General features: G+C 41.7%; 3 protein-coding genes across 24 annotated transcripts in view; all 3 read right to left on the reverse strand.

The window, feature by feature from the left end:
* The window catches only part of LOC124191008 (ell-associated factor Eaf-like), a 29,705-nt gene that overhangs the window by 2,076 nt on the left and 271 nt on the right, over positions 1-27,358 (reverse strand). For 2 of the 13 annotated variants that reach the window (XM_046583924.1, XM_046583931.1), the window contains exons 1-13: positions 8,410-8,669; positions 8,117-8,302; positions 7,739-8,050; positions 7,115-7,664; positions 6,930-7,039; positions 5,941-6,107; positions 4,767-4,876; positions 4,589-4,684; positions 4,361-4,518; positions 1,512-1,618; positions 1,130-1,414; positions 309-473; positions 15-234 (exon numbers count right to left, since the gene is read on the reverse strand). In XM_046583924.1, coding sequence (XP_046439880.1) covers positions 15-209 — 195 coding nt within the window. In that variant the 5' untranslated portion in view covers positions 210-234; positions 309-473; positions 1,130-1,414; ... (8 more) ...; positions 8,117-8,302; positions 8,410-8,669. The other 11 variants (XM_046583929.1, XM_046583934.1, XM_046583930.1 and 8 more) reach the window with 11 other exon arrangements.
* Positions 12,942-14,142, reverse strand: LOC124191020. Its single transcript, XM_046583963.1, has 4 exons — positions 13,776-14,142; positions 13,410-13,709; positions 13,253-13,343; positions 12,942-13,185 (listed from the first exon to the last, which is right to left on the reverse strand). Exons 2-4 carry the CDS (start codon positions 13,516-13,518, stop codon positions 13,068-13,070), a joined length of 318 nt encoding a protein of 105 aa, XP_046439919.1. The 5' UTR covers positions 13,519-13,709; positions 13,776-14,142; the 3' UTR covers positions 12,942-13,067.
* On the reverse strand, positions 14,608-24,904 carry LOC124191009 (ell-associated factor Eaf-like). Of its 10 annotated transcripts, XM_046583942.1 has the most exons (19): positions 24,646-24,903; positions 24,353-24,538; positions 23,975-24,286; positions 23,351-23,900; positions 23,166-23,275; positions 22,177-22,343; positions 21,454-21,572; positions 21,321-21,356; positions 21,003-21,112; positions 20,825-20,920; positions 20,597-20,754; positions 17,748-17,854; positions 17,366-17,650; positions 16,545-16,709; positions 16,251-16,470; positions 15,384-16,186; positions 15,122-15,315; positions 14,791-15,043; positions 14,608-14,696 (listed from the first exon to the last, which is right to left on the reverse strand). In XM_046583942.1, the coding sequence occupies exons 15-16, from the start codon at positions 16,443-16,445 to the stop codon at positions 15,437-15,439; spliced, it is 945 nt and encodes a 314-aa protein (XP_046439898.1). In that variant the 5' UTR covers positions 16,446-16,470; positions 16,545-16,709; positions 17,366-17,650; positions 17,748-17,854; positions 20,597-20,754; positions 20,825-20,920; positions 21,003-21,112; positions 21,321-21,356; positions 21,454-21,572; positions 22,177-22,343; positions 23,166-23,275; positions 23,351-23,900; positions 23,975-24,286; positions 24,353-24,538; positions 24,646-24,903; the 3' UTR covers positions 14,608-14,696; positions 14,791-15,043; positions 15,122-15,315; positions 15,384-15,436. The 10 variants fall into 10 exon arrangements, with proteins under 10 accessions (XP_046439898.1, XP_046439901.1, XP_046439900.1 ...); XM_046583945.1 differs by lacking the exons at positions 21,321-21,356; positions 21,454-21,572 and having other exon boundaries at positions 23,351-23,519; positions 23,643-23,900; XM_046583944.1 differs by lacking the exon at positions 21,454-21,572.

Here is a 27,358-nt window from a genome sequence, read left to right on the forward strand (position 1 = left end):
TTCAACAATGGAACCTCTGTTTCGTCCTTGTTCTCGCTGAAGAAAGATTCTTCCACTTGCGTCTGAGTGGCGCTGTCTTCCAGTCGGCTGACGGTGCGGCTTTTGTGTCCGGCCAAATGCGGAAGTTGAACCATCGACGACCGGCCCGACATTTGACTGTCGTTCGGGTAGTCCATCATCTCGGCGTTGTTGTGGACCATCACCGACATCTGTCGCTGGTTCTCCGTGTAGGCCCTTAGAAAAAGAATATCATTTGATATTTAAATTGAATTCATCTTTAGCAAATTTAAAAGAAAAATGAATTTTACTGGCTGAGGGCTCGTTGCAGGGTCCGGCTGTCGTTGAGTTTGGCGGCCGCCAATCCGCCGTAAAGTTGAGATTGCCCCGAGCAGGGCCGCGTCCAGCGGCGTAATCAATTGCTTTCGGGCTGGCCTCATGATGCAATTGATCTCGGCTGCGTGATCTATCAATATCTTGAACGTGAATCAAAACCGACCAACCAATGGTTTCCAGCAATAAAGTGGCGGAAAAAATTAAAAAAAAAAAGAAAAGAATTGACTATTAAATGTACCACGTTACGAATATGTATGTGCATGTTTGAATGTACACGTCACAGTAGACTGTAGAGGAAACTTTGCTCCAGATAGAGTGAGAGAGAGTTGCATGTTGTCCAATTGTTTCATCAAAAATTCAAAAGAAAACAAGAAAACTCGTGGCGAAATCAAATAATCCATTCGACTCTACCGACTACGTACTAGATCGCCATCCTGCTGGTTAGGCCTACACACATGTATGTACATGTATGTATGAAGGCCATACATGCAATAATGTACGGATGACACACACACAACAGCTGGAATAGATTTTATTATATGATGATCGCCTCATATGCCAGGATCGCGTGTCTACCCGTTTAGCCTCACCGGGATGGCATTTCTTTTCGCCATATAACCCACCCTGAGCGAGGGCAAATTTTCTCGTACGGCCATCCCACAAAAACTTTTCTTGCACATCACCAGGGCCAATGCTGGTGGCCAGGCTATTAATAATGCTAAGTCCAGGGAGGGAATAGGAGGAGCTGATAGTTTTAGAGACGACGACCAAAATGGCGACACTCGTATCTGACTACCTTGTACAATTCCACGTTGCTATTGATGGCGGCGATGTGCAGTGGACTGCGGCCGTCGTTGTTGACCACGTGAGCCCCGCCAATGACCACCGATCCGCCTGACTCGCCCTACTGCTGCTGCTGCTGCTGGCACTGCCGCAGGATCCACAGGACGAGATCTTTGCGGCCACGGCTACGTGCAGCGGCACGTCTCCTTTGGTGCTCCTCAGCCAGAGATCCGCTTGATGCTGGACAAGCAGCCGCAACGTTTCCGTCTGCCTCTTGGTGGCGCCGCAATACGGCGGACTGATTTCAAATCAGGATCGACCAAAAACAAAAAACAAAAACAAAAATAGAAGAAAATGATAGAAATTGATTTTTGAATGAGGATGGTCGTACGTACGTGCGTCCCTTTTGGTCCTGGTGATTGGAATTGGCTCCACAGTCGAGAAAAAGTTGGGCGCAATAGGCGCGACCGAGCGTGACGGCGTAAAAGTAGTCATCAAAGCTCTAATAAGGCCATGAATTGTCGTTAAATTATTGTTGATTATGGCCGCACCGACGACAGTGGCGCTAATAAAAATTCGAAATGATTAAAAAATCGGATCGACCAATGGGAAGGCGCAGAGAGTCAGATGGTCCCACTGGACATGCCAGTTTGAGACTCAATAAACTCGTTTTAGACAATGATTAACATAATCAATCTTGCTGAAATTGATTGAATAATGTGGGCATAAATGTGTTTACGCCATTTGATCATCGTCGAAACGTTTTCTTCCAATAAGAAATTTTTTACATGGAATGAAATGGTCCGTTTGTCACTTGCTGCTAAAAGAAACGGGTCGGTAGTTGATATAAGCAGCACCAATCATCGCAACATGTATTCTAACTTTAGCGAGAAATTAGCAAAAGTAAGAAAATGGTGAAAGCAACGAAGCAACTCGCAGCGAGCCAAGCACAGCCCCAGCCCCAGCTGAAGAAGACTTTCAAGAAGCAGAAAAAGACTCAGTGGATTTCAATACCTATCCAAAAACCACATCCCAAACTGGTGGCCATACGTAAGGTTCCATACTTTCCCCTCCAGGGTCCAGCAAAGACCAAAACCCTGAAAATTGCCTACACGCAGAAGCGCATTCTAGACTTGTCTCTAATAGGTCTACATACATTCTTGTGCGGCAAGGGAGAAGCGGATTCAAACGCCACAGACATTGATTCGCAGGTGTTACTGAAGGTAATCAAAGATAAGAACAAGGCGGACCCTATCAGATTCCTCCCGATAGCAATGTCCGAGGTTGACGTGATTAGAGTCATTACCATACGCAACAACACAGCCCACCTTAACCTCAACAAGATCGAGCAAACGTGGATGAATGACTTACCCGCCGTGGTACTTTTGAACCAAAGTATTAATCAACCTGACGTCGCGACAGAGATCCAGGGAATCATCAACAGAATGATGTCCGGCCAATTCGATGACAACGTACGCTATTCTTTCACATTCACAGCTGGGTTTAGTTTCGCAAAAGCCATCGGACTCTCCACGATCATGTATGGAGTGATACTCAAGTTTTTAGCCGAACCCATTTCGACTTTTCTTCAGTTGAAACTAAACCTACCCAACATCACGATGGATTTGTATGCGAATAGCAACTACATTCTCGACCAGGTCAAGAAGAATAAGGACTTTATCAGCCCTGGCGGGGTCTCTAGAAACGACGCCCAGGTCTTCCAGACCATTTTTGACTTCCGCAACGACAACGCCCATGAGGCCTTCACCCGTTCATCTAGAGACTGGAAGCTTCAGCTAGATGCTGTCCATGACATCTTGGATCTCATTCACCATCCTAACGAGGCATCTGAAGTTCAAACGATCGTGGATCGCCTAGTTCGATTAGAGGCGGAAGGAGCGACGGTGACCAACGAGGACTTCAAGTTCTTCGAGTAAACAATTACCGGCAATAGAAAATTCTACTTTGGCGAAAGAAGAGTGCCTGGCTCGGTTGAAGATGGTTATAATTCAACCGGCCGGGGGCTCGCCTTTTGACAAAGTAGAATTTGGTCATCATTCTATGCCGTGAGAAGAAATACCGCAGAATTGACTTAATACTTTAGAGGTTGATTTTTTTGAGCGAGGATAGTGGTCAAATGGACAATGGTTATAAGTCCACGATCACGACCCGTCTCAAATTGCCTCAAGTATCTGATGAGCGACGATATGGCTGGAAGGTGAAGAGTGTCGCAGTAGCTTTTCCAGCTGTTACCGAAGAGAGACGACCCATCACGCAGCTGCGCCCCCGATCGACAACACCATTCGACAGCGCGTCATGGATGAGAAGATGGACGTACCACCAGTCCATCTTCGAACAGGAACTAACTTCCGCCTGGGGTCTACGGACCCAAATAAGGAGCACGGGCAGGGCCTCGGGGGGCAGATCCCCGGGTGCGCTCAACCGTGAAAATGTCAAATCGTTAAAAAACAAAACGCAATTGTTACGAAAAGCATCGTTCCGAGGAAAATTAATTGCAACAAAAATTTCAAATTAAACTGTTCAAGAAAGAGTTTAAAAGAATGACCACCGAACTGCTTTTTTGACTTAAAAAAACAAACAAACATAAATTTTGAAAAATGGAGCTGATTCACCTCGCCTATACAACGACCATTGTGGTAATTAGATGCACAGTCAAATGAAAAATTACCAATATCAGACTTAGCACTTCTTACAAAATAACTGTTTCCAATTAAATATCCTGATTCAAAACAAAAACATAGCGAGTGCCGCAGTAGAACGAAATAGCGGCGTAGTCAAGACGAACCAAAAGTATAATCCGAGTGCTTTCATAACTGCCATGATGACCAACTACAAAATACCGATTGAAAAACCAAGGCATCGGGAATTTCATTTGGAAACATTTCAGAGTAGAGACCTCGGTCAAGTCACAGCAGAGAGTCAAGAGACGAATGATGCAAAAAGCCTAGACTAATAACACAAACTTGATGTGCAGCATTGTCAACCTAAATGCCAAATAATGACTGCAGAATGTTTCAAGAAAAACGCAAGTTTCCCACCACAAAATGTCTACCAACCCCCTATTACTGTAGGAAAGATAAGTGGGTGGTATGGCTCCAAATAAAAGAAACAAAACACGTCCAAAAACTAAATCAAAAAGGGATAAACTCGCAACCGCTTCAAAAGGTGTTGTAGCAAAGGGTCAGGGCGGAATAGAAAAAGGCGAATGTGATGAAAAACTAACCTGAAAATGAAATGATTGCGTCACCCGTGTTAAAGATGAGAACTGGGCGAACTCCGAACTGGTAAATCAGAGCGAATGAGGATAATCCGGATCCGGCTGAACGTGCGAGCACCAATCAACCTCGATGGCACGGCGTTGTTTATTGCCAACACCCGCATCTGCAAAGAACGAAAAGAAATGAAAAAAGGTAAAAACGGTTTCTTGACACTTTGCGCCACAACATGTCACCTGACATCAAGTAGAAAAGACAAAATGATTTAGTCAATGTGGGTGATAAAAAGGTTGTCGTACGGGCATCTATCTCAACACTCGTCTAGCAGCTCCCTAGAAGTTTTTTTAGGAGGAAACCAAATGGTAATTACTTGTTTATGAAGAACTATCCAGACAGCGTAATTTATACAATTACCTTCTCTTTGGATAATTGTGGAGTAGTGAAAATCCCAAGCCAGAAACAATTCGAAATGGTGTGATTTTCCTGTCTAAATGGCTACCGATACAGCACACAATTCAATATTCCTAAAAAAAATGCAGAAAACATAAAAATGAAACAAAGGTTTTTGATACAATGTGAAGAAGCAATGCTTTTTAAAAAATTATGTTGTAAGTACAACTAGAGAAAAAAAACTGGAACCAAATAAAAAAGTACACATCTAATTGCAAAAGAGGAGGTAGTATACGAATCGCCTAAGTGAAAGATGAAATTTAAAAAATTTAATCGTCATACATTTAACACCGGGTGGATATTCAATCGCGATCAAACCTGTCAGCGAATGAAACGCAAATGATAAACGACTGTAAGAATTATTAACAAAAAAGTATCTAAAACAAATACAGTGTTTTAAAAAATGCTAACGCACAAGGACAAGCTGGATGTTAACGACTTCTTTCTGCACTGAGCTGAGGAATGCGGAATCTTGGGCTTCCAGGAGTCCAACTCGTTGGTCGAAAACGATCCAGTGAGTGATTGAGTGAGTGACTTCAGATTGAAAATGAAGACTGAAATTTTACACATCAGCCTCTTAATAACAAACAATCTCATGAGAAAAGAATATAAATGTTAACTAATGCAATTGGAGCTCCAACGTCCGCAAAAGCCGATCAGAAAAGCCATCAACGTCATTCTAATCGCATCACGGCACCATCCCATCCCCATACATACACATGTAGGTATACTAGATTGGTGCATCGGCCTACGGTGGTTACCAACGACGCCCAAACAAAAAACGCAATAGGCAAAGCAATGATGACGTTTTCTGTGGATCAACTAAATTTGAGATTCAGACCGAGCACATTCTTAAGGATTCTCCACATTCCCGCAATTTCCTTGTTTAGATCAAAGTAAAATCTAAGCTAAAAATCAATTAACACTGTCAAGAGTCTATAGGATCGAAAAATAAACATCTACAAATTCAGCAGTCGCCTCGCAATACTTAAATTTGGAAATTTCAGAATAAAAAACTGGCAGTTAGTACTAGCGATGAGATCAATTTAAATTCTTACCCCACAGGGCAACCATTGATGCGTTCAAATACCGTTCACCGTGCAAACGCACATTAAGCATAGAGCAAGTTCAATCCTACCAGAAATGTGTTGCTGTCTGGATTGGAATTCTATAGCTCTTCTTCTCCATTCCAAACTCCGGTTAGCGGAAGCAACTTCTTAATGGTAACAGGAAAGTGGCTGTTCTGTCCTTCTGACGTCAACACCGCCATTCACGCAATCACGAATCCAGGAAAACACCAGCGAACTAAAAATGGCGAAACAAATATTATAGTGATTTGATTTATAAACCTTCACCGTCTTTCAAGAGTAATTAACCTGACAGTCTGACCATGTCAATTTGATAAACTATCTAACCAAAACACCAGGTAAATTTCAGTACAGTAAAATGTCTGCTATAGAAAACAGCCTATACTTGATAAAATCAACAAATCGAAACTAAACCACCCACAAAACAACAACTACAGCTGACCTTACCATGAATTAAGATTTTTAATTTTAGTAACAAACCACACCTTCACTGGCTGTCTAAAATTTTGATTACGAGTCATTACTGATGTCAGAATGTTATTTCACATTTTATTATTGTAAAAGCTAGAAAGAGTCAAGTAGATAGATCATTAGAAATGAAAGAACTTTAATGATACGACAAGATAAATAGATAATGTAAGATAAAATAACCAGTAGATAAGAGATGGACTGTACATCTTTCACTTCAATGGCAAAACATATCCACCACCACCTCTACCGGCACATTCATGTAACTTATTATTTACAAAAACTGGATTCCCAGCAATTTAAAATGATATGCCAGTTTCTCATTAATTCAATATAATTTACTCTTTCAAATCGAATTTTAATGAAAGTAAAGCTTCATCATAAAATCAGAAACAATAAGTTGAAGGAATTTAACAACCCCCTCCACAGTCCCCATTCATGACAAATCTTCTCTAGCATAGTTTTACGTGTGGAAACTTAAGGAAAATACATAAATATAGCATCATCAATATGTTAGAACTTTAAATGTAGTAATATAAGAAAACATATGTAGAAATATAAGAAAACATACTTGACATTTCGAAAATCCACACGCCACGCCACGCGTGAAGAAAGCAGACGACTGATGAAGTAATGGGTTTCCATGGAGTAGTACGAAATTTCTCTACCAGGTGCCTCTGACTAAGAAAACAAATTATGCGTTTTTTTCTTTCAAAAGCCATGATTAATTTCAGCATTTAGTTTTAGTTCGGCTACCCCAAAAGCAGTTCCTCCTCTTGTGACATTTCCAACACGCGGGAAAACCCTCAAAGGTGGCGGGACATTGCGTGGTCTGCCAATCGGAAACAGCCGATGGTCCAGGTCTGGGTGGAGGTCCTGGAGGTTTTTCTAACGTTTTTCTAACTCCGGCTTCCGATAAAGTCGTCTTGGGTTTTGGTGGTTGCAGAGTAGTGAGAGTTGCATCGGCCGAATCAGAAGTATGGATTTTGTGCAGGGGAATAGAAACTGGTGACACTTTCCCCGATGGTCGAGAGCCAGAGGTGATTACCAGTGCATTCTTGATGGTTGTTATCGCCTGCCCTCCGCTATCCGGCGCTCCTGGCTGTTGACAGCTGGGAGCTGCTTCCGCCAACGTCACCTATTTTGTTTAGCTGCACATTCTCCACAAAAGCCTGTCAGAATTATCAGGTCAAAAACTGCTGTTCTAATGAAGCCCTCAATCTGTGCTCTACGCCCCGGGGTTAACGAATGGAACTCGACTGTCGCCAACGATTCGCTGCCATCGCGGTGGACTCGGCCATCACATCTGAGAGAGTTAAGCCAATAGATAAAATAAATTAAAAAAAAAAATGAAAAATGTCCAACAGAGATGAATGTTACCAGTGTCTGTATCGGAATTGCCTTCATCTTCTAGAAGGCAAAACGTTCGATAACGTGGCGGAATTTCAATGTTAAGTCTACTATCCATTCACTTGGGCGGTTGAGTTATACAGTTATATAGCGAGAAACTGCATTCCCTAATGCCAGTTTAATTAGATGTCCATTTTCAGTTAATTCTGTTTCTGCGCAAAGAGGACTTCCATGTGAGGTCCCAGAATTGTGTTGAGTTGAAAAAACCTCCACGTGATCCCTTCTGCTTCGCAGCATTGATTTGACTTTCAGGGGAGTCAAACTTATTGATAGGAAATTGAGCTGAGTAGAGAAAGATGTTGCAAAATTATTAAATCACACTTTAGTTTATTCAACGGAAAGACTTACTTCAATTTTTTCCTGGGCAACTACTTCCCATACTTCTTTGTTGAGGTAGAATTCAGCCAATGTTTTAGAGTGAATGTGTTCAAAGTCAATTAAACTTGAAATCAGATTCAACAAATTTGGAAGCCTGAAAGTAATTCCTTTTAATTCAAACGCAATGTCCTGTGGTTCATTGTTTCTTCTCCTGTTCTATGATTTAGAAACAAAACGGAAAAAGTAATTAACATAGTGTGAATGTGATGGCCATGTAATGACTAAATAAGTGTAATGGTTTAACAAGTGGAACATCATTTCACCTTAAAAGTTAACGCCAATTTTCTGAAACTTAAGGTGGATCTTGACAGCCAGAGATAGCCACACTAACTGCTACAGAATCTGTCACACTTTACATTTTGCAATTCTCAAAATTTTTTCAAAAAGGTAAAATTTAAAAAATAACTCGCATGTTTCAAGTACTTCAAAGTTCAAATCCACATCTCTCGGCTATCTACGAGATTTATCAAGCAGAAAGCAGAGCAGACGACGAACCTTCCATCCCCCAAAATTCCACTCGAGCTAATCACCATCTAGCGGTAACGCCTATTCACGTTGAATCACCATCTAGCGGTAACGCCTATACATGTTGAAAATTCAAAAATTCAATCGGAACAAACGTCCCAAAAACACCCTCACCCTTTTTTTTAGGGAATCGAAAACACTTGCCAGGTCTAGTTTACTAATACGAAATCATCATATCATTTTACTTTAGCTTACAAGTATATAGTACTGAACGATCCAACAGTAAACAAAAAATAAATGAATTTTGCAAAACGAGTAGATATTTAACGAGAAAATTTCAACTACAGTTCTACATTTATACTGTTGCTGTAGCAACGCCCTAATCGGCCCTAATAAAACTCCAAATTAAGAGTAAAGAACTTGTTGTCCAACCAGTTGATTTGAATTCCGCTCACGACCAATGTCGACAGAAATGCAGAAATGCAAAAAGGCGCAATTCAGCAACACGGGGGAATTCGGTGGGTTTACGGTAACCGATGACAAAAGTGAGTGAACTGGTGGGAGCCAACTTCTTACTGCTCCATTATTCCATTATTCCATTATTCTCCATGATCTCCAACTCCATTATTGCGACAACGAGAATCAGTAGCTTTGTGATATTGATCTTGTTACGGTAATTCTTTTTCCTTTGGTATAGAAGGCAAATCTGAATTTCGGTTTACGGCGAAGGTAGAGAGATAAAAAGTTGGGGGGTTCAACAAGCGATGATGAAACTCATGAAAGGGAGCTTACTGGGAAACATCTCCTTATCATCCATGTGACATCGCCAGCCAGTTACCTACCTTACAACAGGTTACAATGGTTACATTGCTATTTGGAAATAATTTAAATTTCTCACCTTTTTCACGTCCAAATGTCAAGGAGAAAAATAACAAGTTCATAAGTAAGGAATTCTCCTCTCAGTCGTCGACATCATTTTGCTATACGTGCTAAAATTTAACTACGCCGTAAAAATTTAAAAACTGCCCAGTTGTCTTCCTCCCGACGCCAGGTGCCTGGACCATAATTGGAATCAACAGCTACCACCAAGCTACCAGCTACAAGCTACACTAAGCGTCTAATTCTAAACAATTTGGTTAAAATCAAGTAACCAGCGAGTCCAGCCAGAACAGAAAAAAAAAACACAAATCACTTGAACTTTAAATTTATAGATTCTTATGCAATTGAAAACGGCGACATAATTAACCACAGTTCACAGAAAAGGAACAGAAAAAAGTTTAGATATGATAATAGCAAGGAGAGAGAGCACATCCGTCGCTGTGTGTGTGTACTACTTGTTAATACCAAATATTCTATAATTGATATAACAATTTTAACAATGGAGTCGAATGGACACACCAGGGGCGCCAACCCCCCAGCCAAAGAAGGATATACGGATCTGATTCTAGCACAAATATCTCCCTCACATACACGCACTTCTCAAGCGGTTGGCCACATGATACACCCGGCGGTGCACGACGCAGACAACATTAGTTTCCAGCAGAAGCCATGCGCATTATGATCACTGAAGGATATTCGGCTAGCCCGTATAGAGCGCAGCACCAACTTATATGCAACACATTCCCATTCAACACGACGGAGCAAGGCAATTAACCCAATGACTGCGCAAACAAGGGCACTTTGCACTGCCAGAACAGCACCAGTTTCCGATTATTCCACATTTCATTCGCCTTTTGTGCTGACTGAGGAATATTGGACCGATCCCAATATCGACGAAAACGTCCCCCAGCCAACCCTCCCGAGTTCCCTCTCCAGCAACAAGTCACGGGGTCCGATAATCTTTCATGTAACGCCGCAGTGGCGCCAGAGCGGGTGTATCACCAACCAACAATACTCACATGTGGGATCGAACCCTGGTCCCCTAGTGCACCACTGCACCTATTCCTAAATGACGCCTTTTCCAATACACCCACTCGCCCCCTACTAATTATTGAAAAAGAAAAGGGTTTTAAATTTTAGCGGATCATCACCAGACAAGGAATCTCGATACTGGTTAACTTTGAACACACTTCATGAAAAAAATGCGATAAATTAAAAAAAAAAAGATGCGCACGAAAAGCCCAAACTGTTCTGGGAATAGTCGATGATCGTCGACCCGGATCAGTTTCTGACATTTTATTCATTTCGTGCGCTATTTCTTCTTTCATTTCTCTTAATATTTTTTTCTCCAACTTAAATTGAATTTTCGTAGAAATTCTTTCAGTTTTTCCCTTAAATTCGATGTGTTTGCAACTTTATTCTTTATTTTAGTTTATTTATTACTTTATTCTGCTGTTAATTAAAATTCGTAAGTATTTCGGCCTTTTAAAAAAAAATTAACTACCCCAGTAGATGACATCTCGACCCTGATAAATTTTAGTTATTTTTTTTTAAATTTTTTTATTAGCAGTTAATAAAATTACTAAAGGTAGCTTGATTTAAAGTATACCTAACATAAATGGATTCGTTGATTTTAACCCTTTCAGGACTTCACGTTATAATCAATATTTCTCGGTCAAAAGTATGCATTCTTCAATTAATTTAGGTATTAAAAAAAAACACTCGATACTTTCTACACCACAATATTGTTTTTCGCAAAAAAGAAACATCATAACGATGTCAAAATAGAAAAAAATTTAAAAAAAAAGGTTTAAGCCTTGAACGCTAGGTGGCTTCAACTTTGATGAATTGCGGAAAAATTGAACTGAAAATTAAATTGAAATAAATAAATTGAATTGAGAAAAAACTGCGGTGATGGAAATAGAGCAGTAAGTTAATAAGCAAGCACTGCATTATCCTATTACAATCAAAGAAAAGCGGAAAAGCCTTCCACTTTGTCTTTTACCTTCTTTTACCCCACCCTCTCTTCGTTTCGTCAGGTCTAAATGACCCTCTTTTTCACTGTTACTTTTTGTTCAATGAGCCCCTCATTTTCTTCACATTTCCATCATTTTGGTGAAATTGCCGACAGCAAAGGCGAGCAAGGACTGACTGAGCAATCCATCAGAAACTGAGGAGAAGAAATTGTTACCAGTCACTCATTCATTCATTGTGATTCTCCATACGAACAAGCGGCACTTCAATTTTCTTTCGTTTCATTTTTGATCTGTTCTACGAAGAAAAATAATTGATTTGATGTATAGATAAAGTGGACTTGCTTAATACAGAGTAGACACTCGCAGGCGGAACCGTTCCTTTCTCAGTTCATTTGTTTCTCTTACTAGATGATTCTAGTACGACTATAGTGGAACAAAATGTTAACCCGGTAATTTAAACTACCAAACTAGAATAAGTTAAGTTTTCGACTCAAACAAGAAAGCTCGCTCAACGTTTCAGTTACCAAGATAGGTCGAAATCATGTTATAACGTCGCACAACCCGGAGGAATCCAGACACCAGAAATGCGGAATCCTCGGCTTGATTATATCTCGAAAGTCTATAACTCGGTGGTAAAAAAAAAACAATCTCGTGACTAATAACATCAGAGATCACAAACTAGTTCACAACAAACATGGAACGGGAGAAAAAAAATACCAAAATAAATAAATTAAACGAAGGGAGAGATTACAAACCACTGTCAAGCAAACGATCGAAAATCCCCTTTTAGAAACCAACGTTAAAACACAAAGACTATGACTATCAGCTGTTTGCAATTTTGGTCATTATCATCCGAAAAAGTCCTATAAAATGCTGACACCAAGACAAGTGTAATCACACCGCTACAACAACCCCGCGTACACACGTATAGGGAGTGTAGGGTATTCGGTCGTTTCAAACAACGCCCCATTCTACACCACACAAACCGACACAAACGGAAACAAGCAAAGGAGCCAGTCTTGCGTTTTCTGTGTCTACTCAATTCGAGATTCAGACGGTTACGGTTCTCTAATTAAAGTAAATTTAGGCCAAAGTCGGCCAAAGTTCAATTAGCAATCGACAACTTAACATTCGCAAATTCAACTGGCGCCTGGCAAAAGAACTGAACCTCAATTGAAATGACTGGCAACGCGAGTACTTCCGGTGAGCCTTCCGGATGAGGAAAATAGAAAAACAGACACTTGGCCGTTCTGACACACACAGGGGAAAAGAACAAAATTAAATTCCACATACCGGTATGATAATGCGCTGCTACTGTCTCTGTATTCGAATTCGACGGGTTGGCCACTCCAAATGATTAGGGAAGGCGATTGTCCTGTCCATCGGTCGTCGACAACGCCATTCACGCATCCAGGCAAAACACCACTGAACTACAATTGGGTAAACAGAATTGAGACAAATCGCGAGTGATAAAACTCGAATAAAACTAGAGAGTTGCATCGGCCGAATCAGAAGTATGGATTCCGTGCAGGGGAATAGAAACTGGTGACACTTTCCACAATGGCCGAGAGCCAGAGACGATTACCAGTTCGTTCTCGATCTTAGTTATCGCCTCCGCTATCCGGCGCTCCTGGCTGTTGAGGGCTGCTTCCGCCAACGTCACCCATTTTGTTAAGCTGGACATTAATCACCTGAGAGAAAAAACCTCTCCACAATAGCCTGTTAAAATTATCAGGTCAAAAACTGCTGCATTCCTAATGAAGCGATTAACATTTCGTTCGTTTACCTCAATCGCTGCTTTACGTCCCAGGGTGAACGAATGGGACTCGACTGTCGCCAACGATTCGCTGCTGTTGTGGCGGACTCGGCTATCACATCTGAGAGATAAGGCCAATATTAAAATTAATAAAACATGAAAAATGTCCAACAGAGACGAATATTACCAGTGTCTGTATCGATAACGTGGCGAATTTTGAATGTTGAGGGCTTGAGGCTACCATCCATTCGCCTGAGCAGTTGAGTCATACAGTCAATACTAGCAAGAGACTGCATTCTCTAATACCAGTTTCATAAAATGTCCATTTCAGTAATTTCGGTTTCTGCTATCGCCTCTGCAGAAGGGAACTTTTATCTTCCCTATTCAGTTTCCAGAATTGTGTGGAGTTGAAACAACCTCCTCAGGCTCCATTTTGCTTGGCAGGACTAACTTTCAGGGGAGTCAAAGTCATTGAGAGGAACTTGAGCTGAGAAGAGAAAGATTTTGTAAAATCATGAAATCGCAATTTAGTTTATTCAAGGGAACGACTTACTTAAATTTCTTCTGGTGCTTTTTTTCTCCTCCTGTTCTATCTTCTATGATTCAGATACAAAACAGAAAAACGAAGTTAAGATAGTATGAATGTGATGGCTGGTTTAACCAGTGGTTCATTTCCCTTTATAAACGTCAATTATCTCAAAATTGAGATCCATTCTGACATCCACTCGCACAGCTATAGATTCTGACACATTGCACATGCAATCGTTAGCTAGAATATTGTCATTTAGCTGTCAGATCTCAGATGACTCAGACATAGTCTCACAGATGTTCCACCACGCTCACAAATCGAGTGAAATGACAAGACACTCGATGACGTTGTTGCTTGTTCTTAGTCCTTACTCGCTTTGTTGAATAGAGCAGACGAAATCTCAATGTTTACCCATTATTAATCGATTATCGAATCGATGGAGAACTAAATATCGATACACTGTTGTTACTAGTCAAATTAGACAATTCATTACGAAATACGAATGGGGATTGAGAAGAATCAGGTATATTTAGAGCTCAATGATTTCTAGTTAGAAATAGTATTTATTCATCACCATCAACATTTGATCAATCCATGTGAATTGAAAAACAAACAAACATAATCGACGTGCGCCTCCCGTGTCGTCGTGACTTTACGCGGGTCGTAAGCTAACATCGTCAACATTTTGTTAATTTCTTTAAATTTCTTTCAATTTAATTTTATTTCGAATTGAATAAATGAATGAACGAGACTTTTATATATTTTTCTTGATTAGCCAATAACTTACAATGATTGCCTTTGTTAGCGGGTGCGTTGCTCTTCTGATGGCCATTGATGTTGTTGTCCCGTTTTCCGTCGTCAACTTGGCCGTCCCCGGGTGATTCGTTGGTTGTTGTGGCTGTTGATAATGTTGAGTGACGGGCCGGTGGTGTTTGTGGTAGGGAACTGCTGAATCATTCAAAAAAGAAACCAACAAACCCTCAAATGAATCGAAATCGATTGGCTCAACAACAACATCCATTGAAAATCGAGAAATTACTAAAGGCAGCGCAGGGCACGGCCGTGTAGCCAAGGCCGGCGGCAAGGTCGTGTAAGCGTACATGGCGTGCGGGCAACGCTGGGTCGTGTGGGTGCCCTTTTCCACCGGCATCGTCGTCGTCATCCTGCTCGTCCCATTGGTGGACTCGGTCTCGATGACGTCAGTCCGTTGGTGGTGGCGGCGTCTTCGCGGTCCGTCGCCAAATCGACCAGCGGCAGCAAAGTCCGCCCTCCTTGCACCATCCTCAGCTGATCTGTTGCGGGAAATTTGATAAAAATAGAAAAACCCGAGCAACGTGGAAGAAAGAATAAAGAAAGTTTTGGCCCTTTACTGTAGAGGTAGACTTGGAGTTGCTGGAAGGAATAGGATCCGTCGTAGGGGCCGAGTCCGACGGTGACGGCGTCTCTGCGCAATCCGTCGATGAGCCGCTTGGCAAACACCTGGTGCTCGTTGGCCTGCCCGATGCGGATTTGCATTTGCTTCCAGTCCAACAGCTGTTGGAAGATCTTCCTCTCCAAATTGTACCTGCCACTTACAAATAGAAAAACGCATTTCCAATTTCAAATCATTTCAACATTATTTGATTATTTCACCTTCGGGTTTTGGCTTGAGCGGCGCGGTTGACGGAAATGGGAATTTCCGCTTTCTACTTGATCCGCTCGCTGTGCGGATGAGTTGCCGTCGGCGGGTGGGCAGACGATCCTTCGTGTTCCGAACGGCGCTCCGATTTGGTCCGCTTCCGGCTCGACTCGACATCGTCCATCAACGGCGAGTGGGTCGTCGTTTTGTTGTTCAAACTACTCGACGATCGGTTCAAATTCTCGCCGTCCTGCCCGTTCATCATCTGCTGCTCCGACGGCGAGCGGATGAAATCCAGCAGCAGAGTGGCCGAATCGGTCCGGCGGATCAGCGCCGACGAATTGATGTCCTCCTCGGAGCGAGCGACCAGGTCACTGAATTCGGAATCCTTTTGGCCGGAACTCGTCATTAAAACCGTCCCGACATTGGACAGGATCGACTGAGACCTGACGGCCAAATCGGTGGCCACTTGGCTGGATTTGACGAGCGGCTCCAAATGGACCGTGTTGATGTTGCTGAGGCCGTGGCTGCTTCCGTCGCCACCGCTTCCGCCCGTCCCAGGAGCGCCACCGACCGACACGAACTGCGGCAAATTGGGTCTCTGCTGCTGCTGCTGTTGGTGGTAACGCAATCCAGGCAGGTGCTGCTCATCGTCGCTTTCCGATCCGGAATCATCCGAGTAGCCCTGACGCGACTTCCAGCGGAGTTCTTCATCATTGGGCGGTGGGCGAGGATCCGTCAAGGATCGCCTGATCCTCCGACGCCTCAATCCGCTCTCCGTTTCGCCCAGTCTCACTCCAGCGCTCGACAGCTGGATCTTTTAAAATAAAAATTAAGTTAATTCAATCAATTTCAATTAAAATTCTGTTCAACAATGGAACCTCTGTTTCGTCCTTGTTCTCGCTGAAGAAAGATTCTTCCACTTGCGTCTGAGTGGCGCTGTCCTCCAGTCGGCTGACGGTGCGGCTTTTGTGTCCGGCCAAATGCGGAAGTTGAACCATCGACGACCGGTCCGACATTTGACTGTCGTTCGGGTTGTCCATCATCTCGGCGTTGTTGTGGACCATCACCAACATCCGTCGCTGGTTCTCCGTGTAGGCCCTTAGAAAAAGAATATCATTTGATATTTAAATTGAATTCATCTTTAGCAAATTTAAAAGAAAAATGAATTTTACTGGCTGAGGGCTCGTTGCAGGGTCCGGCTGTCGTTGAGTTTGGCGGCCGCCAATCCGCCGTAAAGTTAAGATTGCCCCGAGCAGGGCCGCGTCCAGCGGCGTAATCAATTGCTTTCGGGCTGGCCTCATGATGCAATTGATCTCGGCTGCGTGATCTATCAATATCTTGAACGTGAATCAAAACCGACCAACCAATGGTTTCCAGCAATAAAGTGGCGGAAAAAATTAAAAAAAAAAAGAAAAGAATTGACTATTAAATGTACCACGTTACGAATATGTATGTGCATGTTTGAATGTACACGTCACAGTAGACTGTAGAGGAAACTTTGCTCCAGATAGAGTGAGAGAGAGTTGCATGTTGTCCAATTGTTTCATCAAAAATTCAAAAGAAAACAAGAAAACTCGTGGCGAAATCAAATAATCCATTCGACTCTACCGACTACGTACTAGATCGCCATCCTGCTGGTTAGGCCTACACACATGTATGTACATGTATGTATGAAGGCCATACATGCAATAATGTACGGATGACACACACACAACAGCTGGAATAGATTTTATTATATGATGATCGCCTCATATGCCAGGATCGCGTGTCTACCCGTTTAGCCTCACCGGGATGGCATTTCTTTTCGCCATATAACCCACCCTGAGCGAGGGCAAATTTTCTCGTACGGCCATCCCACAAAAACTTTTCTTGCACATCACCAGGGCCAATGCTGGTGGCCAGGCTATTAATAATGCTAAGTCCAGGGAGGGAATAGGAGGAGCTGATAGTTTTAGAGACGACGACCAAAATGGCGACACTCGTATCTGACTACCTTGTACAATTCCACGTTGCTATTGATGGCGGCGATGTGCAGTGGACTGCGGCCGTCGTTGTTGACCACGTGAGCCCCGCCAATGACCACCGATCCGCCTGACTCGCCCTACTGCTGCTGCTGCTGCTGGCACTGCCGCAGGATCCACAGGACGAGATCTTTGCGGCCACGGCTACGTGCAGCGGCACGTCTCCTTTGGTGCTCCTCAGCCAGAGATCCGCTTGATGCTGGACAAGCAGCCGCAACGTTTCCGTCTGCCTCTTGGTGGCGCCGCAATACGGCGGACTGATTTCAAATCAGGATCGACCAAAAACAAAAAACAAAAACAAAAATAGAAGAAAATGATAGAAATTGATTTTTGAATGAGGATGGTCGTACGTACGTGCGTCCCTTTTGGTCCTGGTGATTGGAATTGGCTCCACAGTCGAGAAAAAGTTGGGCGCAATAGGCGCGACCGAGCGTGACGGCGTAAAAGTAGTCATCAAAGCTCTAATAAGGCCATGAATTGTCGTTAAATTATTGTTGATTATGGCCGCACCGACGACAGTGGCGCTAATAAAAATTCGAAATGATTAAAAAATCGGATCGACCAATGGGAAGGCGCAGAGAGTCAGATGGTCCCACTGGACATGCCAGTTTGAGACTCAATAAACTCGTTTTAGACAATGATTAACATAATCAATCTTGCTGAAATTGATTGAATAATGTGGGCATAAATGTGTTTACGCCATTTGATCATCGTCGAAACGTTTTCTTCCAATAAGAAATTTTTTACATGGAATGAAATGGTCCGTTTGTCACTTGCTGCTAAAAGAAACGGGTCGGTAGTTGATATAAGCAGCACCAATCATCGCAACATGTATTCTAACTTTAGCGAGAAATTAGCAAAAGTAAGAAAATGGTGAAAGCAACGAAGCAACTCGCAGCGAGCCAAGCACAGCCCCAGCCCCAGCTGAAGAAGACTTTCAAGAAGCAGAAAAAGACTCAGTGGATTTCAATACCTATCCAAAAACCACATCCCAAACTGGTGGCCATACGTAAGGTTCCATACTTTCCCCTCCAGGGTCCAGCAAAGACCAAAACCCTGAAAATTGCCTACACGCAGAAGCGCATTCTAGACTTGTCTCTAATAGGTCTACATACATTCTTGTGCGGCAAGGGAGAAGCGGATTCAAACGCCACAGACATTGATTCGCAGGTGTTACTGAAGGTAATCAAAGATAAGAACAAGGCGGACCCTATCAGATTCCTCCCGATAGCAATGTCCGAGGTTGACGTGATTAGAGTCATTACCATACGCAACAACACAGCCCACCTTAACCTCAACAAGATCGAGCAAACGTGGATGAATGACTTACCCGCCGTGGTACTTTTGAACCAAAGTATTAATCAACCTGACGTCGCGACAGAGATCCAGGGAATCATCAACAGAATGATGTCCGGCCAATTCGATGACAACGTACGCTATTCTTTCACATTCACAGCTGGGTTTAGTTTCGCAAAAGCCATCGGACTCTCCACGATCATGTATGGAGTGATACTCAAGTTTTTAGCCGAACCCATTTCGACTTTTCTTCAGTTGAAACTAAACCTACCCAACATCACGATGGATTTGTATGCGAATAGCAACTACATTCTCGACCAGGTCAAGAAGAATAAGGACTTTATCAGCCCTGGCGGGGTCTCTAGAAACGACGCCCAGGTCTTCCAGACCATTTTTGACTTCCGCAACGACAACGCCCATGAGGCCTTCACCCGTTCATCTAGAGACTGGAAGCTTCAGCTAGATGCTGTCCATGACATCTTGGATCTCATTCACCATCCTAACGAGGCATCTGAAGTTCAAACGATCGTGGATCGCCTAGTTCGATTAGAGGCGGAAGGAGCGACGGTGACCAACGAGGACTTCAAGTTCTTCGAGTAAACAATTACCGGCAATAGAAAATTCTACTTTGGCGAAAGAAGAGTGCCTGGCTCGGTTGAAGATGGTTATAATTCAACCGGCCGGGGGCTCGCCTTTTGACAAAGTAGAATTTGGTCATCATTCTATGCCGTGAGAAGAAATACCGCAGAATTGACTTAATACTTTAGAGGTTGATTTTTTTGAGCGAGGATAGTGGTCAAATGGACAATGGTTATAAGTCCACGATCACGACCCGTCTCAAATTGCCTCAAGTATCTGATGAGCGACGATATGGCTGGAAGGTGAAGAGTGTCGCAGTAGCTTTTCCAGCTGTTACCGAAGAGAGACGACCCATCACGCAGCTGCGCCCCCGATCGACAACACCATTCGACAGCGCGTCATGGATGAGAAGATGGACGTACCACCAGTCCATCTTCGAACAGGAACTAACTTCCGCCTGGGGTCTACGGACCCAAATAAGGAGCACGGGCAGGGCCTCGGGGGGCAGATCCCCGGGTGCGCTCAACCGTGAAAATGTCAAATCGTTAAAAAACAAAACGCAATTGTTACGAAAAGCATCGTTCCGAGGAAAATTAATTGCAACAAAAATTTCAAATTAAACTGTTCAAGAAAGAGTTTAAAAGAATGACCACCGAACTGCTTTTTTGACTTAAAAAAACAAACAAACATAAATTTTGAAAAATGGAGCTGATTCACCTCGCCTATACAACGACCATTGTGGTAATTAGATGCACAGTCAAATGAAAAATTACCAATATCAGACTTAGCACTTCTTACAAAATAACTGTTTCCAATTAAATATCCTGATTCAAAACAAAAACATAGCGAGTGCCGCAGTAGAACGAAATAGCGGCGTAGTCAAGACGAACCAAAAGTATAATCCGAGTGCTTTCATAACTGCCATGATGACCAACTACAAAATACCGATTGAAAAACCAAGGCATCGGGAATTTCATTTGGAAACATTTCAGAGTAGAGACCTCGGTCAAGTCACAGCAGAGAGTCAAGAGACGAATGATGCAAAAAGCCTAGACTAATAACACAAACTTGATGTGCAGCATTGTCAACCTAAATGCCAAATAATGACTGCAGAATGTTTCAAGAAAAACGCAAGTTTCCCACCACAAAATGTCTACCAACCCCCTATTACTGTAGGAAAGATAAGTGGGTGGTATGGCTCCAAATAAAAGAAACAAAACACGTCCAAAAACTAAATCAAAAAGGGATAAACTCGCAACCGCTTCAAAAGGTGTTGTAGCAAAGGGTCAGGGCGGAATAGAAAAAGGCGAATGTGATGAAAAACTAACCTGAAAATGAAATGATTGCGTCACCCGTGTTAAAGATGAGAACTGGGCGAACTCCGAACTGGTAAATCAGAGCGAATGAGGATAATCCGGATCCGGCTGAACGTGCGAGCACCAATCAACCTCGATGGCACGGCGTTGTTTATTGCCAACACCCGCATCTGCAAAGAACGAAAAGAAATGAAAAAAGGTAAAAACGGTTTCTTGACACTTTGCGCCACAACATGTCACCTGACATCAAGTAGAAAAGACAAAATGATTTAGTCAATGTGGGTGATAAAAAGGTTGTCGTACGGGCATCTATCTCAACACTCGTCTAGCAGCTCCCTAGAAGTTTTTTTAGGAGGAAACCAAATGGTAATTACTTGTTTATGAAGAACTATCCAGACAGCGTAATTTATACAATTACCTTCTCTTTGGATAATTGTGGAGTAGTGAAAATCCCAAGCCAGAAACAATTCGAAATGGTGTGATTTTCCTGTCTAAATGGCTACCGATACAGCACACAATTCAATATTCCTAAAAAAAATGCAGAAAACATAAAAATGAAACAAAGGTTTTTGATACAATGTGAAGAAGCAATGCTTTTTAAAAAATTATGTTGTAAGTACAACTAGAGAAAAAAAACTGGAACCAAATAAAAAAGTACACATCTAATTGCAAAAGAGGAGGTAGTATACGAATCGCCTAAGTGAAAGATGAAATTTAAAAAATTTAATCGTCATACATTTAACACCGGGTGGATATTCAATCGCGATCAAACCTGTCAGCGAATGAAACGCAAATGATAAACGACTGTAAGAATTATTAACAAAAAAGTATCTAAAACAAATACAGTGTTTTAAAAAATGCTAACGCACAAGGACAAGCTGGATGTTAACGACTTCTTTCTGCACTGAGCTGAGGAATGCGGAATCTTGGGCTTCCAGGAGTCCAACTCGTTGGTCGAAAACGATCCAGTGAGTGATTGAGTGAGTGACTTCAGATTGAAAATGAAGACTGAAATTTTACACATCAGCCTCTTAATAACAAACAATCTCATGAGAAAAGAATATAAATGTTAACTAATGCAATTGGAGCTCCAACGTCCGCAAAAGCCGATCAGAAAAGCCATCAACGTCATTCTAATCGCATCACGGCACCATCCCATCCCCATACATACACATGTAGGTATACTAGATTGGTGCATCGGCCTACGGTGGTTACCAACGACGCCCAAACAAAAAACGCAATAGGCAAAGCAATGATGACGTTTTCTGTGGATCAACTAAATTTGAGATTCAGACCGAGCACATTCTTAAGGATTCTCCACATTCCCGCAATTTCCTTGTTTAGATCAAAGTAAAATCTAAGCTAAAAATCAATTAACACTGTCAAGAGTCTATAGGATCGAAAAATAAACATCTACAAATTCAGCAGTCGCCTCGCAATACTTAAATTTGGAAATTTCAGAATAAAAAACTGGCAGTTAGTACTAGCGATGAGATCAATTTAAATTCTTACCCCACAGGGCAACCATTGATGCGTTCAAATACCGTTCACCGTGCAAACGCACATTAAGCATAGAGCAAGTTCAATCCTACCAGAAATGTGTTGCTGTCTGGATTGGAATTCTATAGCTCTTCTTCTCCATTCCAAACTCCGGTTAGCGGAAGCAACTTCTTAATGGTAACAGGAAAGTGGCTGTTCTGTCCTTCTGACGTCAACACCGCCATTCACGCAATCACGAATCCAGGAAAACACCAGCGAACTAAAAATGGCGAAACAAATATTATAGTGATTTGATTTATAAACCTTCACCGTCTTTCAAGAGTAATTAACCTGACAGTCTGACCATGTCAATTTGATAAACTATCTAACCAAAACACCAGGTAAATTTCAGTACAGTAAAATGTCTGCTATAGAAAACAGCCTATACTTGATAAAATCAACAAATCGAAACTAAACCACCCACAAAACAACAACTACAGCTGACCTTACCATGAATTAAGATTTTTAATTTTAGTAACAAACCACACCTTCACTGGCTGTCTAAAATTTTGATTACGAGTCATTACTGATGTCAGAATGTTATTTCACATTTTATTATTGTAAAAGCTAGAAAGAGTCAAGTAGATAGATCATTAGAAATGAAAGAACTTTAATGATACGACAAGATAAATAGATAATGTAAGATAAAATAACCAGTAGATAAGAGATGGACTGTACATCTTTCACTTCAATGGCAAAACATATCCACCACCACCTCTACCGGCACATTCATGTAACTTATTATTTACAAAAACTGGATTCCCAGCAATTTAAAATGATATGCCAGTTTCTCATTAATTCAATATAATTTACTCTTTCAAATCGAATTTTAATGAAAGTAAAGCTTCATCATAAAATCAGAAACAATAAGTTGAAGGAATTTAACAACCCCCTCCACAGTCCCCATTCATGACAAATCTTCTCTAGCATAGTTTTACGTGTGGAAACTTAAGGAAAATACATAAATATAGCATCATCAATATGTTAGAACTTTAAATGTAGTAATATAAGAAAACATATGTAGAAATATAAGAAAACATACTTGACATTTCGAAAATCCACACGCCACGCCACGCGTGAAGAAAGCAGACGACTGATGAAGTAATGGGTTTCCATGGAGTAGTACGAAATTTCTCTACCAGGTGCCTCTGACTAAGAAAACAAATTATGCGTTTTTTTCTTTCAAAAGCCATGATTAATTTCAGCATTTAGTTTTAGTTCGGCTACCCCAAAAGCAGTTCCTCCTCTTGTGACATTTCCAACACGCGGGAAAACCCTCAAAGGTGGCGGGACATTGCGTGGTCTGCCAATCGGAAACAGCCGATGGTCCAGGTCTGGGTGGAGGTCCTGGAGGTTTTTCTAACGTTTTTCTAACTCCGGCTTCCGATAAAGTCGTCTTGGGTTTTGGTGGTTGCAGAGTAGTGAGAGTTGCATCGGCCGAATCAGAAGTATGGATTTTGTGCAGGGGAATAGAAACTGGTGACACTTTCCCCGATGGTCGAGAGCCAGAGGTGATTACCAGTGCATTCTTGATGGTTGTTATCGCCTGCCCTCCGCTATCCGGCGCTCCTGGCTGTTGACAGCTGGGAGCTGCTTCCGCCAACGTCACCTATTTTGTTTAGCTGCACATTCTCCACAAAAGCCTGTCAGAATTATCAGGTCAAAAACTGCTGTTCTAATGAAGCCCTCAATCTGTGCTCTACGCCCCGGGGTTAACGAATGGAACTCGACTGTCGCCAACGATTCGCTGCCATCGCGGTGGACTCGGCCATCACATCTGAGAGAGTTAAGCCAATAGATAAAATAAATTTAAAAAAAAAATGAAAAATGTCCAACAGAGATGAATGTTACCAGTGTCTGTATCGGAATTGCCTTCATCTTCTAGAAGGCAAAACGTTCGATAACGTGGCGGAATTTCAATGTTAAGTCTACTATCCATTCACTTGGGCGGTTGAGTTATACAGTTATATAGCGAGAAACTGCATTCCCTAATGCCAGTTTAATTAGATGTCCATTTTCAGTTAATTCTGTTTCTGCGCAAAGAGGACTTCCATGTGAGGTCCCAGAATTGTGTTGAGTTGAAAAAACCTCCACGTGATCCCTTCTGCTTCGCAGCATTGATTTGACTTTCAGGGGAGTCAAACTTATTGATAGGAAATTGAGCTGAGTAGAGAAAGATGTTGCAAAATTATTAAATCACACTTTAGTTTATTCAACGGAAAGACTTACTTCAATTTTTTCCTGGGCAACTACTTCCCATACTTCTTTGTTGAGGTAGAATTCAGCCAATGTTTTAGAGTGAATGTGTTCAAAGTCAATTAAACTTGAAATCAGATTCAACAAATTTGGAAGCCTGAAAGTAATTCCTTTTAATTCAAACGCAATGTCCTGTGGTTCATTGTTTCTTCTCCTGTTCTATGATTTAGAAACAAAACGGAAAAAGTAATTAACATAGTGTGAATGTGATGGCCATGTAATGACTAAATAAGTGTAATGGTTTAACAAGTGGAACATCATTTCACCTTAAAAGTTAACGCCAATTTTCTGAAACTTAAGGTGGATCTTGACAGCCAGAGATAGCCACACTAACTGCTACAGAATCTGTCACACTTTACATTTTGCAATTCTCAAAATTTTTTCAAAAAGGTAAAATTTAAAAAATAACTCGCATGTTTCAAGTACTTCAAAGTTCAAATCCACATCTCTCGGCTATCTACGAGATTTATCAAGCAGAAAGCAGAGCAGACGACGAACCTTCCATCCCCCAAAATTCCACTCGAGCTAATCACCATCTAGCGGTAACGCCTATTCACGTTGAATCACCATCTAGCGGTAACGCCTATACATGTTGAAAATTCAAAAATTCAATCGGAACAAACGTCCCAAAAACACCCTCACCCTTTTTTTTAGGGAATCGAAAACACTTGCCAGGTCTAGTTTACTAATACGAAATCATCATATCATTTTACTTTAGCTTACAAGTATATAGTACTGAACGATCCAACAGTAAACAAAAAATAAATGAATTTTGCAAAACGAGTAGATATTTAACGAGAAAATTTCAACTACAGTTCTACATTTATACTGTTGCTGTAGCAACGCCCTAATCGGCCCTAATAAAACTCCAAATTAAGAGTAAAGAACTTGTTGTCCAACCAGTTGATTTGAATTCCGCTCACGACCAATGTCGACAGAAATGCAGAAATGCAAAAAGGCGCAATTCAGCAACACGGGGGAATTCGGTGGGTTTACGGTAACCGATGACAAAAGTGAGTGAACTGGTGGGAGCCAACTTCTTACTGCTCCATTATTCCATTATTCCATTATTCTCCATGATCTCCAACTCCATTATTGCGACAACGAGAATCAGTAGCTTTGTGATATTGATCTTGTTACGGTAATTCTTTTTCCTTTGGTATAGAAGGCAAATCTGAATTTCGGTTTACGGCGAAGGTAGAGAGATAAAAAGTTGGGGGGTTCAACAAGCGATGATGAAACTCATGAAAGGGAGCTTACTGGGAAACATCTCCTTATCATCCATGTGACATCGCCAGCCAGTTACCTACCTTACAACAGGTTACAATGGTTACATTGCTATTTGGAAATAATTTAAATTTCTCACCTTTTTCACGTCCAAATGTCAAGGAGAAAAATAACAAGTTCATAAGTAAGGAATTCTCCTCTCAGTCGTCGACATCATTTTGCTATACGTGCTAAAATTTAACTACGCCGTAAAAATTTAAAAACTGCCCAGTTGTCTTCCTCCCGACGCCAGGTGCCTGGACCATAATTGGAATCAACAGCTACCACCAAGCTACCAGCTACAAGCTACACTAAGCGTCTAATTCTAAACAATTTGGTTAAAATCAAGTAACCAGCGAGTCCAGCCAGAACAGAAAAAAAAAACACAAATCACTTGAACTTTAAATTTATAGATTCTTATGCAATTGAAAACGGCGACATAATTAACCACAGTTCACAGAAAAGGAACAGAAAAAAGTTTAGATATGATAATAGCAAGGAGAGAGAGCACATCCGTCGCTGTGTGTGTGTACTACTTGTTAATACCAAATATTCTATAATTGATATAACAATTTTAACAATGGAGTCGAATGGACACACCAGGGGCGCCAACCCCCCAGCCAAAGAAGGATATACGGATCTGATTCTAGCACAAATATCTCCCTCACATACACGCACTTCTCAAGCGGTTGGCCACATGATACACCCGGCGGTGCACGACGCAGACAACATTAGTTTCCAGCAGAAGCCATGCGCATTATGATCACTGAAGGATATTCGGCTAGCCCGTATAGAGCGCAGCACCAACTTATATGCAACACATTCCCATTCAACACGACGGAGCAAGGCAATTAACCCAATGACTGCGCAAACAAGGGCACTTTGCACTGCCAGAACAGCACCAGTTTCCGATTATTCCACATTTCATTCGCCTTTTGTGCTGACTGAGGAATATTGGACCGATCCCAATATCGACGAAAACGTCCCCCAGCCAACCCTCCCGAGTTCCCTCTCCAGCAACAAGTCACGGGGTCCGATAATCTTTCATGTAACGCCGCAGTGGCGCCAGAGCGGGTGTATCACCAACCAACAATACTCACATGTGGGATCGAACCCTGGTCCCCTAGTGCACCACTGCACCTATTCCTAAATGACGCCTTTTCCAATACACCCACTCGCCCCCTACTAATTATTGAAAAAGAAAAGGGTTTTAAATTTTAGCGGATCATCACCAGACAAGGAATCTCGATACTGGTTAACTTTGAACACACTTCATGAAAAAAATGCGATAAATTAAAAAAAAAAAGATGCGCACGAAAAGCCCAAACTGTTCTGGGAATAGTCGATGATCGTCGACCCGGATCAGTTTCTGACATTTTATTCATTTCGTGCGCTATTTCTTCTTTCATTTTTCTTAATATTATTTTCTCCTACTTAAATTGAATTTTCGTAGAAATTCTTTCAGTTTTTCCCTTAACTTCGATGTGTTTGCCACTTTACTTTATTCTGCTGTTAATTAAAATTCTTAGGCATTTCGGCCTTTAAATATAAAATTAACTTCGCTCGACCCCGATAAATTTTAGTTATTTTTTTTTTTGTTTTTTTATTAGCAGTTAATAAAATTACTAAAGGAAGCTTGACTTAAAGTATACCTAAAATAAATGGATTCGTTGATTTTAACCCTTTCAGGACTTCACGTTATAATCAATATTT

Source organism: Daphnia pulex, chromosome 3 (assembly GCF_021134715.1).
Source record: "Daphnia pulex isolate KAP4 chromosome 3, ASM2113471v1".
NCBI lineage: Eukaryota > Metazoa > Arthropoda > Branchiopoda > Diplostraca > Daphniidae > Daphnia > Daphnia pulex.